General features: G+C 59.3%; 5 protein-coding genes across 5 annotated transcripts; all 5 read left to right on the top strand.

Annotated features, from left to right (window-relative positions):
* Window positions 1-382: 382 nt before the first annotated feature.
* On the top strand, window positions 383-772 carry LINJ_31_0740 (hypothetical protein, unknown function; the record flags this gene model as incomplete). Its single annotated transcript, XM_001467297.1, has 1 exon — window positions 383-772. One exon carries the CDS (start codon window positions 383-385, stop codon window positions 770-772), a length of 390 nt encoding a protein of 129 aa, XP_001467334.1.
* Window positions 773-6701: 5929 nt separating this feature from the next.
* Window positions 6702-9359, top strand: LINJ_31_0730 (metallo-peptidase, Clan MA(E), Family M41; the record flags this gene model as incomplete). The annotated part of the gene is made up of 1 exon (XM_001467296.1): window positions 6702-9359. The coding sequence occupies one exon, from the start codon at window positions 6702-6704 to the stop codon at window positions 9357-9359; it is 2658 nt and encodes an 885-aa protein (XP_001467333.1).
* Window positions 9360-10008: 649 nt separating this feature from the next.
* LINJ_31_0720 (conserved hypothetical protein) lies at window positions 10009-11457 on the top strand (the record flags this gene model as incomplete). Its single annotated transcript, XM_001467295.1, has 1 exon — window positions 10009-11457. The coding sequence occupies one exon, from the start codon at window positions 10009-10011 to the stop codon at window positions 11455-11457; it is 1449 nt and encodes a 482-aa protein (XP_001467332.1).
* An 800-nt stretch (window positions 11458-12257) lies between these two features.
* Window positions 12258-13106, top strand: LINJ_31_0710 (conserved hypothetical protein; the record flags this gene model as incomplete). The annotated part of the gene is made up of 1 exon (XM_001467294.1): window positions 12258-13106. One exon carries the CDS (start codon window positions 12258-12260, stop codon window positions 13104-13106), a length of 849 nt encoding a protein of 282 aa, XP_001467331.1.
* A 1576-nt stretch (window positions 13107-14682) lies between these two features.
* Window positions 14683-18276, top strand: LINJ_31_0700 (conserved hypothetical protein; the record flags this gene model as incomplete). The annotated part of the gene is made up of 1 exon (XM_001467293.1): window positions 14683-18276. One exon carries the CDS (start codon window positions 14683-14685, stop codon window positions 18274-18276), a length of 3594 nt encoding a protein of 1197 aa, XP_001467330.1.
* Window positions 18277-20279: the final 2003 nt, after the last annotated feature.

Raw genomic sequence — 20279 nt, 5'->3', positions numbered from 1 at the left:
TGCGCAGCATCTACACAACACTGTAGGTGGTGCACCCAGCAGAGCAGCTATCCTTGGGAAAATACACGCGTGAGCTCTTGCCTCGTCCCCCGCTCCTCTGCGCCTCACGCAAGCTGCAGCGCGGACGCGCACCGTACTTGGTCGTATTATTCTGCTTTCTCTATCTTCGACGGATCCCTCACAGGCAGACACGTATACATCCACATCCAGAAGCGTCAGCTTTTGCCGTTTTTACGTCTCGTTGTTATTAAGTAGTCCTCGGCTGAGAGGCGCCATCGCGCGCACGTGTGTTGTATCGCACCCAACGAGCAAGTGCACATTTCTCTGCTGCCGCCGCTTCTTTTTTCCCTTTTCGTTCGGCTTTGGCCGCGGCCGAGAAGACATGATGGAGGGCAATGCGTCGGAGGCACACGTACACAGCGGCATGGCGATGGGGCTGCAGGAGAGACCGCCGCTGGAGCTGGCTTCGCACGCCTCTGAAGTGTCCTGCCTCACCCTCAATGACAACTACGACATGTGGAACGCGTCCATGTACCCCAACCTTAACAGCGGCTTCGATGCTAGTCTCACGAGCGCCACCACTCCCGATGCCACCGCTGCCTGGTTTGCACCAGCAATGCGTCCGCAGCGGAAACAACAGCTCTCGCACCAGATGATGCCGCTTCCTGCGCGCAGTGAGCAGACGACGAGTGACATTGACTCGGAAGTCGTTCTCTGGGATCGGCCACCAACACAGGAAGTACTCACTCCACCCGCTGCCTCGGGCTTGTAGCCTACGTCACCTGAGGTGAAAGCCACACACAGAAGCAGCGGTGACATCACAGACGTGGAGGAGATGTGCGGCAAGGAGTGTATCAAGGGCAGACTGCATGCGCTGTCGCCTCGTAGCAGCGCCGGCCCCACCAGCCCTTCCCCTCAAAGCAGCGCCACAGGCTCGAAGGCCGGCACGACAGAGTTGCCACCGTGAACCAGAAGTTACGTGGCTTTTGTTTTGCGACGGCGGGGTCAAGCGATATCGAGTGAGTTTGCATGCCTAAACGGTGCGGCCACGCGTACCTCTCTGTGTTTTGTTGGTATTGCGTCTTCTTTTGTTTTTCCCTCCTTTTCGGTTTGTACGGCGCCTGCCGTTTGGTCCCTCACAACTTTCTGCTGCGCCATGCATGCCTTATCCAAGCATTCACACGCGCCGGCGTGTTCATTCCTGAGCGCGCGCAGTGCAATGATCCCTGGAATGCAGCTCACAGTGTTAGCGCTGGTGGGCCTCGTCCTTCAGCTTCCATGCAGTGCCTCTTTATGGGCGCCCCTTTTTCTTTTGCGCACTGCACCCCTTTCACATGTACACACCCGTTATGAGTCCGCCTGAACAGGGCATTACCCGCTGCCTTTCTTCAAGGGAGGCGGTATGATTTTCTGTTGCTGGGCAGAGCGGTGAGTTTTTTCGCGGTGTCGATGAAGGGAGAGATGATGGAAAGAAGACAAGGACTGGAATGACCTTGAAAAGCCCCATCATTGGAATCCGGAACTCCTTGTGCTCGTTGCCCGCACTCACCCACACGCGCACGCTCCCTTTTTCGTCCCCTCCAGAGACGCAAGGCTCGCCTAACCCTCCTCCCACGTGGATCTCTTTCAGGCCCCGCCCACCGCGCGCGCATATGCCTCGTCTGGGAGGCGTAGCATCTAACCGCCACGTCGTGAGAAGAACTACCACGTCCTACGCCAAAAGGAATACGCCAAATGTCCGGAGGTGTTCCCCAGACATTCATGAGCATACGCACCGCAGCTCCCCCCCTCCTCCCACCTCTCCACCCCTTCCATGATCGGTTGATACCCTCAAAACTTTCTCGTCCTCCCTCCTCCTGTTTTGGGAGACATGTCTTTGTACGTTGACCCTCTCGAACACCTCTTTTACTCTCCTCCCTTCCTCATCTCTGTAGAAAAGCCTCCAACGTAAACGTTTTATAGTCGCCGGTTGTTTTTGTCCCGGGACTTTGCTTCGTTCCGCCGCTTCTGCGTGGCTGTCGAGTACGTCGTATACACGGCTGGCGCTCTTTGGGGCGTGTGGAGTGATTTCTTCACTCTACACTCGCATGATGTCCTGCATCAGCGGTTGTGGTAGTGATTCTCGATACCTCTTTGCGTGCTCCCTCTGACGTGGCGGGGCACGAACATTCAACGGAGAGCTACTGTGTGCATGCTCTGTTTCCATCCCACTCACCCAGCCATCACCACTCCTCAACCCTCATCCGCCCCTCTTTCCACCCTCGCTGGCTTTTTGCCGGCCGGCAACGTTGCATCCCGTCGTTCAAGGGACGTTCTCCTTTAGTGTCTTTCATGCAGTGTGTGTGTGTGTGTGTGTGCGTATGCGCCAGTGGTGGACGCATGCCATTCACGTTGCCCTGTTGTTGTTGTTGCCCGTCACAAATCCACTCTCGCTTCCGTTGCCCCACTCCTTTGTTGCCGCTGTCTTCCGCCCTCTACGCCCCTCTGTTAGCCGGTTGACTGTATTGCGTTCTCGCTATACCTGCGTTGTTTCGGCGCCTGCAAAAGGTGTTGGCGCCCCTATCCCCTTCGCCTTCTCACTGCCCCTCTCTTCCTCTTTATCTTGCTTCTTTCTTTTCGCACCTCCCTTCTCTGTACCGCATGGTATTTTTACTTTCGTCTTCGTCGTGATTACCCATCTCTGCCCAGCGCCGGACAGCAAACCCGATCAGAGAGCCCCTTGCAAACGCTTGTGCGTGACTCATGACGCTGCGCCAAGCGAGAGCCGCGTGTGCGTAAGTGCGTGCGTGTGTGCGCGCGTGTATGGGGGCGCGACGTTCCATGGAGGGGCGCTGAGGAGTTTTCATCTACGTACATACAATGGCGAGGGCGTGCGTCCGTGTGTCATGCCTAGCCTTTCCCTCTTTTCCGTCATCATCGCTTTCTTTTTTTTGGGGGGGTTATGTTCATCTCCGTCTCTCTCTCTGTGTGTCTGTGTGGGTTTATGTAAAAGTTGATGGTATTTGGCTATAGCCGGACCGCTCCTGCTCACTACAGTGGGACACACAAGACAGGACGACGACCACAAACGGTCCACTGTACTCGCACACCGAGACACGTCTGTGTGATGGCAGCAGGAGCAGTGATGCTCCAAGGTAAGCACGCCTTTTCCTTTCCTGTGCCAATCTCGCCGTGGGTCTGGTCCACGGCGAGATGACGCCTTTGCATCTCAGTCTCTTTCTTACTCTTCAAATAACGAGCCCGCTCTATGTATTCCTACTCTCATTGCCCAACACCACCTTCTCCACCTATTCCCTGTGTGAATCCTTACTCAACGACTGCAGGGGCTGAATCTCGGCAGCGCAAGGCCAGACGCCCACGGCTGATTTCTCCCCCCCCCCTTATGTTCCACTAACGACTCCTATTCGACTTTTTGCTGGTGTCACTCGCCTTCGTCCCTCACATGCGACAGACAAGCTCACCGTCTTTCTCTCCATCAGTCTACCCACCGTCGACTTCTCCCTGAAGTCAGTGGTCCTTGTTGTGACGACTGAACGTCGCTCCTGCGATGTGCCTTTCCGTCTCTCCCTCTGCGGCTCAGTGATTCGATTGTCCTTCTATGTTCTCTTCCTTCAACCGTCGCGCTGCTATGTCTTACGTGGTGGCGTACTCCCAGACCGTGCACTCCACCTCTCGCGCACGCAACGGCGTCTGCCATAGTCTCCAGCGCGTCATGTGCGGTGCGTTGAAGAGCTCGCGCAAACGCTGAGAGACCTTCGACAACGTCCCGTAGCACTTGGCACGATGCCAGGCCGTCCTCAGCGCTCTGCAGAGCACCGTCGGCATGAACACTGCCATGTAAAGCTGCACTGCTGAGGAGTTGTAGGCGATGACGCTTATGGCGAGCACCGGTGACCATCCCACTACCACGCGCGCCGACTTTTCTAGCGCGTCGCACGGTTACCTTCCTTCCAGCCTCTACAACTCTGCGGAAACTTCACATGAGAAGACGGTCGAGTCCTTGGAGCCGTCCGGGGCGGAGCCGCGACCACCAGCAGGTCGGAAAGTAATGGGTTGGTGCACGGCACCTACGTCCTGGCCAACGGGCTGCGTGAGGTGACGCCGTCGTCACTCAACACCACCGCCTCCGGCATCTAAGCCCAGGACCCCACCACATCCACTGTGACTCTTCCCACTTCGAATCGAGTCGAACAGTCACCACAACTATGGCAGCTCACAACGGCGTGATTCGTCACCGAGCGCCAGCGTTTACATCGCCTTCGCCTCAACCGTCTCTCCCTCTCTCCCTCTCGGTCGCCGGCCTCCCATATAAACCTCTGTCCTTGACAGATAGGCATACAGCACTGGTGGCCATACACTAGCAGACACCCTCTCTCTCCGGACGAGTCCTTCAGTCTCACAAGCAGCGCGTAACAATGGCAAGGAGACGCCACGGACACTCTCCATCGCCTTTATCCTGTGTGTATGCTCGTTCCGATCGCCTGTCTTTTTCGTTGCTCTCGTCACCACTCTCCCCTTCCTGTTTTTTTTTCTTTTGAGGGTGGGAGGGGGAGCATTCTTTATACGGCGGTGTTTGCCGTCGCGCACGAGTGTCTTTGTTTCACCGCACGTGCCATCACGATGCGCGCCTTCACGCAGCTACTCTGGTTGATTTGGTTTCTCCGCAGCACGTCAACTGCGCACCCTGAAGTGGTGGCGAGCGCGCACAGCCGCTCAATCTTTTTTTTTTGGGCCCTTTGCGTTACTTGTTGTTTTTCTATAGCGGTGGCTCCATCACTGTGTCTCTGCCGGATGCCTGGCACTCGTATGGGAACTGGTGGATGTCGTCGCTGAAGTCCATCATCCCAGAGAAGCTGCATTTCGCGCATGCTACGGGTATGTCGAGACCTCGCCAGCGTCCTTTATGACGCGTGTGGAGTGGCACCGCGCCCATGACGTCGTCAAGCAATTACTGGCCCGCCTCACGGTGGTGAGCAGAGCACTCGAGTGTCGCACCGGCACTTTGGCCGCCATTTCGGTGACCTCGAGCATGCCACTACCGAATCTGTCGTACTGCTCCAGCGGTCGTGGGCATGGTGCATCACGCCCGAACAAGGCGCCCGGAGGCCGGGGGGCGGGGGAGCGCGCGTGATGGGCGGCAAAGGCGCAGAAGTATGCACACCGATCAGCCCCACAGCGCATGCGTGCGAAGTGTGCGGCGTCTCCTGCATCCGATCGGGGTGGGCTGATGCGGCGCAGGTGCCGGAAGCGTCCGCGGAGCACCCCGAGCTACACCATCGAGCTCTCCAGACTCCATTGTACAGAGTCTCGACACTATATTATGCAATGCCGCGGCCTGAGGCGACTGAGGGTGAAGCATGGCATACGCAGGCAGGATGTGCACGGCCTCAAAAGGCCCTGGCCGCTGCCCGCCCTGGTGCGTCTGGTGGCGGTGGCGCGGCGCGTATCTGAGGAAGGGTGAGAAGTGCCCGTTACACGCGTGGCCCCGCTCGGCCGCTGGACTTTTTGTCCCGGGTGTCGAGGTCGCAGCCGTATGCCTGCGAAGGAAGGTGATCTGCGGTGGCGTTTGCGTACACTTTTTCTGGCTTGTGCGTGGTGGAATGGGTACACGCTGGGAGCACGAAAGAAACGTCGCTGTAGCGCAAGTCAGAGGCTGGCATGCAACGGGAAAATAAAAGCGAAACGCTCAAAGTCCGGAATACCTTCTTTTCGCCCATGTGCCACTGCGTCGATGCTGTTGTTCAGTGCATCTTGTTTCTCTCTCTCTCCTTCTCTCGCCTGTTGTAGTGTCGAGCTCGTGGTGGTTATCCTGTGCTCGCAGACCTGATGGCGCGATCGGAAGAAGCGCAGCGCGTTTTGCTTGCCTGTAGCGGAGCATCATGCTTTGAAAGTTTTGAAGTCAGGAGGGGACGCTGCGAGGCGCAATGACGATGGCAGCCCCGGCGCATGAGTACGCTGCCATCCTGAGGACACGAAGGGAGCGAGAGAGCAGCGGCACGCCCTCTCGTAAAAATGACCGGGCGTGGAGCTGCTGTTCATATCCAACCACAGGCATGGCTAATCCTCTTCCGCCTCTGCTGTGAAGCTCACGCGGTGCGCGCTGCCCGCCCAGTGGATTGCTTTTCCCTGTTGTTTTGGCCGTCACTCTCGCCTATGCTGCCTCACCCTCACCGTCTCTCTGTGCATTCAACAGCGCACTCTCGACGACGCCCTCTGAACACACACACGCACACACACAAAAAAAGAACCCCTACGACGTTGGGCGTGCGTAATCAAATCGGAGACACGTGCAGCCGCTTCAGCTCCTCGTTGGGGACGCAATCAGCCGTCGTTATTCGATAGCATAATCGCCGCCGCATTCATTCTCATCGCCTACTTGCCTGCATTTTTAAGAAGGTGAAAGCGCCTGTGTCTTTTCTGTTGCTCTGTTTCTTGGTTGCTCTTCCACTTGCCTAGGCCCCCCTCTCTCTTCCTCAATCAGTTCCTCTCAGATGTTCTCACGCCGTTATCGAGGTCCTGTCCCGGTTATCGGTGCCAGCGCGCATGCCGCGTACCAGCCGTCTGCGCTCTGCAGGGCAACACGCGCCATGTCTCGCTTTTCAGTTAGCCCCTTCTCTTCTGCCTCGGTGGCTCCGAGCGCGTCAGCAGCTCTTCAGTCACCTTCTGCCTCGCACAGGAAGTGGGCGCAGCGATGGGTGACAATGCAGTCACTGGCAGCCGTGACACCGAGCTACTTCTCGGCCGCGCTTCAGTCCCGCTACACGCGTGTGCCTGCCACCGGAACACAACCAGCGCAGACCCCTAGCACACCAACTTCACTCTCAGACGTAATGGCGACCATCCGCTTCCTCTCCTATGCGGACCGGCTGCACCGCCATCTCGGTACGCCTCGCCACGTCGAAGACGTCTCTGCGAGCGTGAAGAGCAGCCAGAAGCTCAGTGCTCTCTTCGAAACGCTTCGTCAGCGACCCATCGGCAGCGCCTCAAGCACGGCTTTTCATACGAAGGGCGTGCTGTTGAGCAAGGATGGCGGCCACCGTGGCGGAGAAAACGGCAAAGGCGAGGAGGAAGGGGCGGCGGATGAGGGGGAGGATAAGCCGGAGGACTGGATTGTGCCACGCACATGCCTCTTTGTCCTCATCATGATTGCCATTACGGTGGTGTTGTACCAGCTGGCGCGGCCGAGCGGCACCCATACGGGATGGGCCTCGTTGAACAAGCACGCTGGTGAGATCAAGGAGGCAGTGCTGTATGAGAACTACCTGCAGGTGTACATGGACGACGCCAAGGTGTACTTGGGGCTTGTGAACGATCACGACACGCAGCGCCACATGGACGAGCTGGCGGACAACTACCGCGCCGCCCGGAAGCAGACCTTGAAGGCGCAGCAGCAGCAGAGCGGGGAAACGGCCCCCGCAGACGGTGGGAAGCACGAGCATGGCAGCAAGCTGCCCATGGCCGCCGACACGCCCGCGGAGCTGGAGTTGACCATGAAGGGGCGCCCTTTTGCCGAGACGGCACTAATCGGCGTCGGGGCCTTTGCCTGGGTTGTGCCCTTTATCTTCTTTCCCGTGTTTGTCATGTTCCTTTCTCAGTACATTGGCAAGTCGATGAGCTACGCGGTGGAGGCGACGAAGGGGAAGACGAAAGCGAAGGAGATGATCTTCCGCGTCGAGACGGCGTCGAACACGCGCTTCCGCGACATCGCAGGGATGAAGGAGCCAAAGAAGGAGATCACCGAGATTGTGGACTTCCTGCGCCACCCGGAGCGGTACACGAAGCTCGGTGCCAAGATTCCGACCGGTGCCATCCTGCTCGGCCCCCCCGGTACTGGCAAGACGCTGCTCGCGAAAGCTGTGGCCGGGGAGAGCGGGGTCGGCTTCATCCCGGCGATCGGCTCTGACTTCGTCGAGCTCTACGTGGGCATGGGTGCACTGCGGGTGCGGCAGCTGTTCAAGGAGGCGCGCAAGCAGCGCTGCATTATCTACATTGACGAAATAGATGCAATAGGCCTGAAGCGGCAAGGGGCCGGCCACGGCGAAAAGCAAGAGCAGGAGCAGACCCTAAACGAGCTACTCACTCAACTGGACGGCTTCAGCACCGGGCGACGCGGTGATGTAATGGTACTCGCCTCGAGCAACGTGGCGCAGGAGGCGCTGGACCCGGCCCTCATCCGCCCCGGCCGGTTTGACCGCATCATCCACGTCGACACACCAGTCATCTCCGAACGCATCGACATCTTCAAGGTCCACCTCAGCAAACTGAAGCTCACCTCAGACGACACGCGCGGTGACTCTGCTGCGGCGACGACAGCAACGGCAGGAGCAGCGGATGGGGCCGCAGGAGGTGCTGATGCTCCAACGGCGCCGCCATTAGCGGCGCCAGTTTCCACGGAGACCAGTCTCGTTCTGTCGCAGGTGAAGACGGAGGAGCGCGAAACCGCGGAAGAGCGTCAGCGAAAGGATGACGCGAGCGCAGCAGTGTCGGCGGACGCCAAGGGAATCTCATCAGACAACCCCAGCAGCAACAGCAGCGCTTACGAGTTCGACATCCGCTCCCTTCTCATGCAGAAGTCTGAGAGGGAGCGGGCGTTGATTGACGCGTACGCGCAGCGCATGAGCAACCTCTGCCCCGGCTTCGTTGGTGCCGACATCGCGAATGTCTGCAACGAAGGCGCCATCCTTGCCGCTCGGGAGGGGGCCGACCACGTGAGCATCAGCCACCTCGAGCGTTCCATCGACCGCGTGCTCGCTGGAATCGAGCACCGCAGCCGTGCGCTCTCGGATTTCGAAAAGAACGTCGTTGCGCACCACGAGGCGGGCCACGCCGTGGCTGGCTGGTTCCTCCACCGCGCAGACCCACTGATGAAGGTGTCCATCGTCCCACGCGGCGGATCGGCGCTGGGCTACGCGCAGTATCTGCCGAACGAGAACTTCACCCGCACGGCAAAAGAGATTCGCGACTCGATCAGCGTGACGCTCGGCGGGCGAGCGGCGGAGCAGATCTTCTTCAATCATCTCTCCACCGGTGCCTCAGACGACCTCCGCAAGGTGGCCAAGATGGCCTATCAGTACGTCTCGTCTTTCGCCCCGGGCTCCGTCTATCCGCCGCCTGGCAGCAACAGCACTCGCCTGGTAAAGCCGTTTGGCGTGGACAAGGCGAATGATTTTGATCGGCGTGCGAAAACGCTAGTGGACGAGGTCTACGCAGACACGCTGGCGTTGCTGACGAAGCACAAGGACGACATGAAGAAGCTGGCTGACCATCTTCTCAAGCATGAGCTGCTCACCTACGCGGACGTCGTGCACTACCTCGGCGAGCGTACCACTCGGCAGACCGACAGAAAGAAGGGAGTCTAGTCGGTCAGTCAATGCGGATATCTTGTGGGGGGCTGGAGAGGCTGGTCGGTCTCCAGCGGCCAAGATGACGAGGATGTGAAGTTGTCGGGTACGCTGGCGCAGTGATTTGTGCTTGGTGACGCATGCTGCAGCGTTTGGGGGGGGGTCCATGCGGTGGGGTGCGAGACGATAACGTTGTGGTCGCACGATTTGGGTTTACTGTAGACGTCGCCGCGTCTGGTTGTTCGCCTGTTGGACACAGAATGACGAAAGCACGACAAAGGCTACTGTGAAAAGGCCCGCTGCCGAGAACTGCTGCCGGCACAGAGCAAATCGGGATAGAGGCAGCCGCCGTACTGCTCGACAAAACGCAGATCATGCGCCAATATTCTATGCAAGGCCGCTATATAGTCGCCTCGGCGGGTGCGAGTGCGCATGCCTCTGACTCTCTCTCTCCCTTCGCCGATGGACTATGGGTATTGGTGATGGTGTTTCCTGGATGGCGCCACACTACACGCGCGCAGATGAGAGAAAGAGAGGTACATCTCTTGCTCACCGTCCTCACTCGCTCCACATGGCCTTTTGGCTCTCGCTGCCGTATTCTTGCATATGTAATAGATACCAATAATTTGTTGCTGCACGCACACACCCACACAGACGCACAGCCACCATGTCGCAGCCGTACAGCGCCGTGGCAGACGCAACGGGCAAGGCGTACGTGGATATTCGAGTGTGCGACCTCCTCGTCCAGCAGGGCAGCATGCCAAAGGGGCTGGACAGCGACTTCCAGATTGACGGGCTGTACGTGGTGCTTCGCTGCCAAGGGGACGTGCGCCGCACCAGCTGTCTGTGGTCCTCTGCGTCTGGCGCATCGCCGGCGGCGCTTCGCGGCTCCGCCACGCAGCGGGGCGCTGCTGCGGGTGCGTGCGAGGCGCAGAGTGACGATGCCCTCGTGTGGAACGAGATGTTCCGCGTTGTCGTCCCCCCAGCGCTGCCCCTCAGCACTCCTGCCACCTCACCGCGTGGTCCGCACTCACCGTCCTCTGCGGACGGAGGAGACCCTCAGGGAGGATTCTCTGCCCCCTACACCCCTCCGCTTCACCGGAGCGGCAGCGCCAGTGGCGCCGGCGGCGGACTGCGTGACATGTCCGGTGGCATCGCACTGCCCATGTCCACGGCAGCATCCGGTGGAATGAGGGCGGCTGGCAGCAGCGGTTTTCCTGTCTCCTACGCACCACAGCCTTCCTCCCTTGTCATCTCGACCCCTTCACTGCACAGCGCGGCCGCCCAGCAGCAGTCCTCAGGGGACGGCAATGGCGCAAGAGCCACTGAGGTCGGGGTGAGCCACGCTCCTCTCTTTTACCCCGCCATTGAGCTTGAGCTGTGGCGCAGCGCTCCGCTCTCAGAAAACCTGCTGGGCCGGTACACGTACCATGTCCCAATGGAGCTGATGCAAGGCGGATATGCCCTCAGCAACCTCGATGCAGTGGTGGAGCGGGTGGTTCTGCTGCGCACCAAGGAGGCGCCGAGCATCATGGGCAACCTCTACGGATGGAGCGGGCATCGGCTCAGCTTGCGGCTGCGGGTGCAAGCGGTGGGGCTGGCGCCCTTGATGGCTGCATGGTCTCCCCAGCAAGGCAGTGAGGCGACGATGACCGCAGCGAGCACGATCGGCAGTGCCGCTTACCCGGTGCCCTTCCCAACGGGCATGCTGGGTAACACCGTGACCGGTGGGCCTCCGTACGTGGCAGCGGGTGTCTACGGTGCGCCCCTGGGCACGCTCAATCCGGTACTGGTAAACCTCCTCGCCCCACTGGGTGTGCCCACCGGGGGAAGCGGTGCGGGACAGCTTGCACCTACTATGATGATGTCGATGCCTGGAGGCATGGGCGGCGACAACTTGCACAAGCCTGGCCAGCCGCCTTTCTTCTCGATGTTCCCTCCCGCATCCGAAGCCGCTGCCAACGTTGGGGGGAGAATGTTTCACCCTGATGTTCCCGGGGTGCTGCCAGCCACCCCACAGTCCTCTGGCCAAGGCATTCTTGGCGATGGCGACTTGACGTGGCAGTCAGGCACCACTCAGCCGACTGTGTACCCTCCGTATCGGCTCCCAAGATAAAGAGAGCAGAAGCCCAAAGACGGGATGTGAGGGATGGTTATGGAGGATGAGTGCGAACCTGTCGGTTTTCCGACGCAGAAGAAGCACTGCTTACAGCGGCGAAGGGGGGAGGGCGTATTCCTTGGATCCCCATGCACCTCTCTCCTCCCGCGCTCTTTTGGTGGCGATGGTGCAGGCGCTGCTGAACCCTTGCGCCCCGCCCGCTCTTTGCTGCATACGCACCGTTCTCCTTTTCCGGAGGGCTATACTGCCCCTCATGAAGCGGGGGGACACCTCAACTCCGTGCGCGGTATCTCAGGGCCCAGTGCGCCACCACCACCCCGCACTCTTTGTGTGGGCGGAAGCCAAAGCCGCACCCCTCCTTCCCTCTCTATCCCTCTGCCAAATGCTGAGCCACTTCGGGTGGTGACAGGGTCAGGCGCCTACGACGCGGGGAAGTCAGAGCAATGTATCGCTGCGGATGCCGGCGGTCATGTCCTGGATGGCGTTGCCTCGATGCGGCCTGCGACAGTGCACACGCTTGCGCCATCCATAGGATTAGGCAACGTTGTAACGTGACTCGCACGCATCCCCCCACCCCCCTCCCCTCACACTGCCTACTAGCTGGTTGGCCTGTGCCTCCCCGAGGGGGGATGCACCAGATGGCGTTTCTTTCCATCTTCTTGCGCTTCCATACTCTGTATCTCTGCTCTCCACTGCTTGCTACCTGTGCGTGACTGCGTAGTCTTTGTCTCTGTCGGCGCATCTGTCATTCTCCTCGGGAATCTTCCATCTCGTCAACACCCCTCTCGCCACCGAATATGGGCAAGATAGAGGTGACGGTGTGTGCGGCACGAAAGCTGCACGATTGCCAGCTGATTGGCCTGCCAGACCCCTTTGTGCGGCTCGTCATGGGCGACAAGAAGTACAAGACGCAGGTGGTGAAGAACAGCCTCAACCCGGAGTGGGGCGAGACGTTTCGCTTTCACATCCCGGACGAAATGAGCACGCAGCTTCGGCTGGAGGTATGGAACAAGTGTACGTACAGCGATGACCTCATGGGCTACTACACGTTATCCCTCGGTGGTCTGACAAAGGGCATTGTGAAGGGCCAGTGGTACATACTAGAAAAGTCCAAGACGCAGGCAGAGCTGCACGTGCGCTTGTTGGCAGTTGACTTTGGCGCGCTTCCCAAGCAAGAGGAGCTGTGGATGGTGACAACGGACATCAACCGCGACCCGGTAAAGCGCGCAATTGAGGACGGCACGTGGCGTCCGGGGCAGAAGACCGCCCCGCCGCAGCCCCAGCAGCAGGCGTACGCGTTGCCTGCTCCCGTTCCGCAGCAGCAACAACAGAACCTAGGAGTTCAATGCGTCGCCGTCTCGCCACAGCAAGCTCCGTATGTCCCCCTGCTGCCGGTACAGTACGTGCCCCTGCCGCAAGCTCAGTATACTCCTCAGCCGCAGCCAGTGCAGTACGTCCAGCAGCAACCGCCTCAGGGCTACTATCAGCCGCGCCCGCCGCTGCCGCAGCCCAGCTACTACCCGCCTGGCCCCCCGTCACCGCTGCAGTCTGGCTACCACCAGCAGCCGCCAGTGCCGAGCCAGCAGGTGTACTACACGCAGCTGCCTTCACAGTGCTACGCGCCACAGCCGCAGTACCAGTACTAGGCGAAAGCAACGGCCACGGGTGAACGTTCTAATGTGGTTTTATCGCTACCGATTACGTGCGGCAGAGAAAAAGAGAGAGACAGATGCAGACGAAAGCCGTGAACCGGATGCTGTTGGATTCTCCGGCTCTTGCGCATGCGCACACACTCCCCTGCATATATATGTGTATATATATATGTGTATCTATATATAGTTCTCGTACCCTTCATAGACATTCTCTTCTGGAATGCGCTTCTGTCTTTGTCGTCTGCTCCCATCTCCTGTTTGTGTCTTTGCCGTGCCTGATGGCGGTGCGGTGATGGGGTCGGCGGTGGGCTTCTGCCGGCCACTTTATATGTTTGAGCTTTTCCTACGTTTGGTTGCTCTTCTCCTCCCTCCACCCTCTATCAGAATTCTCCTCTTTCTGCGTTGCCCGTCACTCCCTGTCGTAGACTTCACGGTGGTCTCCGCCTCACTGAGTGGACGTGTATGCAGTTACGTATACGTGTGTATGTCTGTGCGTGTGTATGTGTGTTGTTTTCTTTTTCCTCATCCTCCCCCCCCGCATGCCTGCATCTCTGTTGCTCTGAATTCGGATGCGCGTCGATTTGCGTGCGTCTAAGGTACGTGCGCGCCCAACACCTGTGTGAGGGCTGTGATGCTCAGCAGTAGCGGGAAGGCAAAGACAGAGGAGGAGGTGACTGAAAGGCGTTTCTGGTGGTTGCAAGTGCTCCTGAGAGCTGGCATCCGCTTCCTCCACACCCCCTCCGCAGCCCCACGCGCCACCGTCTCCTGTCTTTTTCACCAGTCGATTCCTGCCCCCGGGCTTTCTCCCTCTTTCTCTGCCCCTTTCCCTTCCTGCCGCATCGATGCAGCTGCCCCTTTTGTCTTCGCTTCTTGTCCCTCTCCATGTCTGTTCCTTATCTGCATAAGTGTGTGGATCCGCGAGTGGAGCGCGGAAAGACACCGAATACAAAAGAAAACACGATACTCGCCTTGCCCACTTCGGAACCTCACCTTTCGGCCTCTCTGCCTCGCGTGTGTGAGGAAACATGGCTGCAGATGCTCTTGGTACCCCAGCATCCCGTGAGGCGGGCACTAGCGCGCCAAAGACACTAAAGATGAGGCGCTTTCCCAATCGCCATCAGAGTCGCCCCCCTCCTATGTTCTTCTCTTCACGTCCACGCCACGGTCCGATCGATCTGTGTCTCTACACCTTGCATCTCTGCGGCGAATGCCGTGTTTCTGTCACCCGCCCTGTGAGTAAAGTCCAGGTGCTGTGGAGCGTGCATCCTCAAACACAGCAGCCAGCGGTGGTTGCCTCCCCATCCGTGGCCATCGCTCCTGTGTCGCAAGGTATCGTTGCCAGGAAATAGAGGGATCATTCGGCACGCATCCTTTTTTGTTCTCTGTCTTGCAGTGTCGGCGCACGCCTCCCTCCCTCCCCTCCCTCTTGTATGCTCCATCTCTGCTTTGGTGCGGTCCTTCTCTGATCTCCCTGTTCCCAAATTCCATTTGCCCTTCTATTCATCGCTACCTCCCCCACCGCTGTGGTGCATGGGTGGGGCGCCTGGCTGACAAGTCACCCCAGACATACATGCTCAGCGACACGGAATCGCTGGGGTTTGTGGAGGAGGACAGCTCTCCACCCCTGTCGCGGCAGCCAACGAAAGCACCTGTGGTCGTGCCAAAACGGCCACGGATCAACACTATGCCGCGCTTGCATTCACCTAGCCTGCAGACCGCCAAAGCAGCTGGCGCAAAGCCTCCGCTGCACAGCTCGGCGTCCGGTGCCGCGGCAGGTGGCACCGCCGCACACCCGTCTCAGTCCGCAGCCGCCAGCAAGCCGGCGAAGGTTGACGTCATGTCCGATTCAGACACCGATAGCATTTTATTTGCCGTGGAGGACGGCTCAGCGGCGGGGATGCCGGCGCGTTCATCCACATCGTCGATGGCGCTGCCGGCGGCTCGGCAGAACCTCATTAGTGCAGCACCTGCCGGGCTGGCAAAACGACTAAGTCACACCGGTAGCATCGGGTCCATTCAGTTCAACTCAGAGCCGGGCAGTCGGCGTGCATCTCCTGGTCCGAAGGCTCGCCTGAATCCTCGTGCTTCGACACCCGTGGAAAAGGCGGAGGCACGAGCCCCACTGCTCTCCAGTGTCAGATGCTGTGCTCCTACCGACACCAGCATCAGCTTCATTGAGCATGGCTCGGAAAGCATAGAGTTCGGGTTCTCCCCACTGGCGCAGCCCGAGACAGAGAAGTGCACCGCACCAGTGACGAACAGTGCCCTTCCGCTCCCTCCTCTCTCACCTGTGTCCGGCGAAGCAGCGCCCGCGGGAACAGCAGGTCGGCATTCGACGTTCAACGAGGACAGTATTGCCTTCCAGACCGAGGACGAAAGCGACTTCATGCAGAGCATCGACACCCCTGCCTTGCCCCAGAACCGAAGTCTTGTGGCGATGAATAGCGGCAGCATTCCTGCCAGGCGCGACGGTCGCTCTATCTCCGTCCTGGAAAGTTGTGCGGGTGACTCTGTGGATAACGACAGCATCGCCTTCATGCTCGAAGACGACACGAATGACAAGAACCGGCAGTTGGGGGCGACTGTTGCGTACCCGCTGAAGCGGGACACCGGGACGCCGAAGTTGTCGTCGTCGCACCACTCCCACTCGTTGCACAGTCGCCCGCCGTCGCGGCCGCTGAGCCCGTCAATTCGGTTTGACATAGAGAACACAGGCAACGAGAGTGCCGTGGAGCGCTCCGACCCGCTGTTTGGCGGCCGTGGTACTCAACCGCTCGCCGCAGACAGTCTGCCGGTATTTGGTCGCTGTTCGACTCCAACGTCGTCGCCGATTCCGGACGCCCTGCCCAGCAGCAGCAATGCGGCGCTGGGCAGCACAGCGGGCGTCGGTGCTCTTGACGCCGCTGGAGAGGCTGGCACGACGGCAACACCTTCGCCGACAGCCTCGCAACCGACCAAGAAAACGATCGTGACGAATCGCCTCCAGCAGCCGAAGAATCAGCACTCGCGTCTGCCTCAGCCGCGCAAGCGTGCCCCCACACCAGTCGTCAGGGACGCAGAGCTGTCTCCTGCGCGCAGCGCCACGCACCCGCCACTGTACCAAAGGGCAGCGGTATCCACCCCTCTCGACGCGCAGGCCTCTGGGGCGCCGTCGGTGTCGCCTACCGGAGGCTCGAAGAGCCGCTCTGCCTCCTTAAGCGACCGAAACGTGTCAAGGAAGAAGGGCGCTCGGGTGCCCTTGCCTCCTCGCCTCACGCACGAGGAACAGCGAGGGCGGCTGAAGCGTCGATCGAAGGAGTCCTCGGCGTGCTGGACAACGAGTGAGTCGCCCAATCACCGACTTGTCACGGAGGAAGGCAGCACCGGGTCCATGGATTCACCACCTGAGGCTCTCGTCACGGGGGCCCGAAGTCACACCTCAACGGCGGCCGCCTCTGCCACCGCCTCGCCGACGCAGGAGATCCAAATGGCGTTCCCGGAACCCGCAGGTCAACGCGCTCCCCACAGCTCTGTTCAGGTGTATTCGGCCAACCGGGAAGTAGAGAACCAGTATTATCGGCACCATCAGCAGATAAACCGAGATTCGAACCCCCTCACAGCCGACGACCACGCGTACCCGCTTGAGATGCGGGGCGAGCTTGTCACCGGTGCCTTTGAAGAGGCGGAACAGTGGCGGCAGTTTAATGAGCGGCAACGCGCAGAACTGGTCGAGCTGCGCAAGCGCATCGCCATTGCCCGTCGACAGGATCGCACGCTGCTGGAGAGCTCGCCGTCGCACGAGAGGGAAGCCCTAATGCCCACCCCCAGCAGTCTTCGCTTCGTCCCGCAGCCAACGCCGATGGGGGGTGGATACAGCAGCAGGAGGTCGCGATCACAAAGAGCGCTGCACCAAGCTGAGGCGCGTGACAAAGACGCCAAGCGCGGAGGTGTGCAAGGCAAACCCTTCAGAGAGGCGCGCGGGACTTCACCGCCGACAGGCAGCGCTAGACGTCTTCAGGCATCCTTCAAAGGCGCTCACGCCCCCGCCGCTGCGGCGAAGCCGTCCCCGTGTCCGGCTCACCGGACCGGGCCTGCCGTGTCACCTCCGAGCCCTTACCCGCGCGCCACATCCGCTATGCACGGAGTACCTTCTGATATCATCGCGCAGTCGGCGGCAGCAGCCTCCGTTGCGGACCTTTTGGGCATTCTCTGGCCTCCTCGTACCTCTGCTGCAGATCCCTCGCTGCGGCGCTCTCAAGCCATCGGCGCTTTCGTACTGGAAAGCGGCACCCCGGCAGTGGACCTGTACTTTTTGAATGGGTCGCGGCTCACCCCAGAGCAAGTGGCGCGCTTCCTCGACCTCGTTCGCGTGCAAAGGGACGCTGAGCCTCACACGGGTGCAGCAGCTCCCACCCGGGCGAGCGTGGTAGGGGCAATGGAGACTCTCTCTCCCACCACGCTTCGTCCGCAAGCGGCACCTTCCTCCCTCACTGTGTCGGCGAAGCGTGGCGGCAATGTCGTGTACGTCGACCCGGCAGACCTCTACGCGTTTGGACGCTCGATCCCTCTCTCATTGTCGCCGGCTCGCGATAGCCGCGCAGCCCCGCTTTCCGCGAAGCTCACCGCACTGCTCCCCAAGAAGGCGATTCGCCGCAGTCGAGTGCTGCGGGAGGTGTTTGACGCTATGGACCTCAAGCGGCAAGGCAGCATCGCGCTGCACCATCTTCCGTCCCTGGCTCGCTTGTTTGAAGTCGAGCTTGCCTCCATCGAGCACACTCGTGAATCACTTCTTCAAGGCAACGCAGTGCCGCTGAGGTCGTTGCTGGAATCCGCAGTGGCAAGCCGACAGCTGCACGCCACCTCGTGGAGAGGTGCACGCGAGAATGTCGCTGCTGGTGTCCAGAAGGGCCTGGGCGCCGTCAATGGTGTCGCGCTCGATTACGCCGGACTAACCCGGGACGAGCAAGCGAGTTTGACGCACCTCACGCATCGCCTGCTGCTCTTGTCCTTTGCCGTGAACGTCGTCATTCCCATTGCTTCGGCCAGCCGCATTCCTCTGCTGGACTTCTCGACGCTCAGCATGATCGTCTACGCCGCCGTCGACAACGTCGACCAACCCATGGGCTCACCGAAGGGAGAGTGGCGGCAAGTGGTGCAGCAGTACTTTATTGCGCTGGCTGCGTGAGGCAAAGAGAGCCGACGGGAGGGGCGGCGAAGGAGCGTGGCGATGAGATTAAAGATAGCGATAGACTTTTGTCCGGCTACGACCTTCCTTGTCCACTCCAGCGTCTCGAACGGTGATGCGGGCCGCGTTGTATCCCTCTAGCATCTCAGGTATTGGTTTCCCTTTTGATAAACCTCCTGTACTATTCTGCGATGTGCGTGGGTGTGTGCTTGTCTCTCGTTGAGTCTGTATGTGTCCCTGTGCGGCATCTTCAATGCTGAAACGGCAAACTAAAGGGCAGCGGTGAAAGAGAGGTGTGCTGCACGTCGAATGACATGTACGTTCACCCCACCCCACCCTAGCTTCATCAGTGTGCCGTGTGACGCTGGCACTGTGCAGCCCTGATTGACCCCTTTCGCTTCGCGGATGAACTGCACCGATGTGTCCTGTTAGTTTTACGTGCCTCATGCGCTTGATCTCTTCAGACAGTTCCGCCCACACCGACCATCCTCCCTCCCTCTTCCCTGCCGCCTCCTGTCCTCTTCCTCTTCGCATCATCGCTGCTTTGATGAGCGATGACGGTGCCCTTCTCTCTCACTACGCACATATATAGATATATAGATATCTACAGCCGTCCCACCACCACTTCCTTCCCTGCTCGCCACGGCTGGAGGGGAGGGGGCACTGTCTCCGCATTGCTGTCATTATCTCACTCCTTGTATTTGCTCGCAGCTACTTTAGCGCGGCCCCTTCTGCCCGGACGTTTGTCTTCCGCCGCGACCATACATACGCCAGCACAAATTCCCCTTGTACCGGCGACCTCCCCCTCTTCTGTTGTATGTATGTATCCATCTCAGCCACCGCCCTTATACGTTCCATCTTCTTCCCCGCGATTATTCTCTACATACAGCTGCAGCGATAGAGAGAACGCCGTGTGTGCGTGCGCGTGTCTGTCGGCATTCCTCTGCGTTCAAAGGGACGACCGAACCACTGCACAAACTCCTGCTCTCTTCTTCCCTCTTTTATATTGTTTTCGGTCTCTTCTTCTGCTTGATCTATCCTTTTTTGTGCGTCCTCTTGTAGCGCACCGACGCCCGGGGACCCTCACCTCTCTGAAGTGTTGTCTGTTGTGACTTCTGCTTCCACCGATTCACTCAGTGGGCGTGTTCCGAGACGCATACAAAGGCATTCCGCGTCTTGCCAAATCACCATAGAGCTTCCATCACTATTACCTCCCTTGTCGTAACACTCCAGACATCCATCTGTGCATCAGAAATCCCTGCACATCAGCGTAAAGCACGGCACACAACAGTGTAGACGACAACGAAAAAAAAACTCTTGTGTCCACCTTCCTCATCTCTGACTGTTGCCTCCATCATCTTCCCCCACTCTCCTCCTCCCTGCCCATCATCACCGCAACTGCTAACCCTGCCTCATCCCCGCCCGTCTTTATTTTGCCGCCGACTCCGCGTGTACTTTTTTTTTCGTTCGTTGCTTTCCTGCCTTCCGTCTTGTCATTTTGAATCCCCGCGTAGAATCGTGCTCTCTCACTCTGTGTGTGTGTGTGCGTGTGTGCATGCCTGCCTGTTCGACTGACTGCCTATCGGGTCCTCTGTGCACTTCTCTCTCGTTCCCTCTCTCCTCCTCAAGCTGAATGTGACTCATCGCTGTGATGTACGACGCCTATTCTGCGCTTGCTTCGCTCTCTAGCTTTTCGAATGCCTTCTCCTGTGACAGTGCAGGCCTCCTCCCCTTTCTTTCGCTGTCTTTGCCTTCACGCTCGCCACTGCTGAATCCCCTGCTCTTGTTCCTGAAGGCACTGCCGAGAGGCCGTTTTTGTGCGTGGGTTCCCGCACGCTTTTACGTCTTGTTGATGCCTGTGGGCGGTGTTCACGCAGTTGCGCATTTCTTCATGCATGCGCCTATGCGTAGCCGTGTAGCAGTTTCCGTTGAGTCTGCCTGCTTTTTCGTTTTTTTTTTGCTTCGTTTCGCTTCCTCGGCTTCTACACGCATACACGGTGCCT

Source organism: Leishmania infantum, chromosome 31 (assembly GCF_000002875.2).
Source record: "Leishmania infantum JPCM5 genome chromosome 31".
NCBI classification, from domain to species: domain Eukaryota; phylum Euglenozoa; class Kinetoplastea; order Trypanosomatida; family Trypanosomatidae; genus Leishmania; species Leishmania infantum.
Note: the sequence above shows the minus strand (reverse complement) of the source record. Positions and strands in the feature narration are given on the sequence as shown.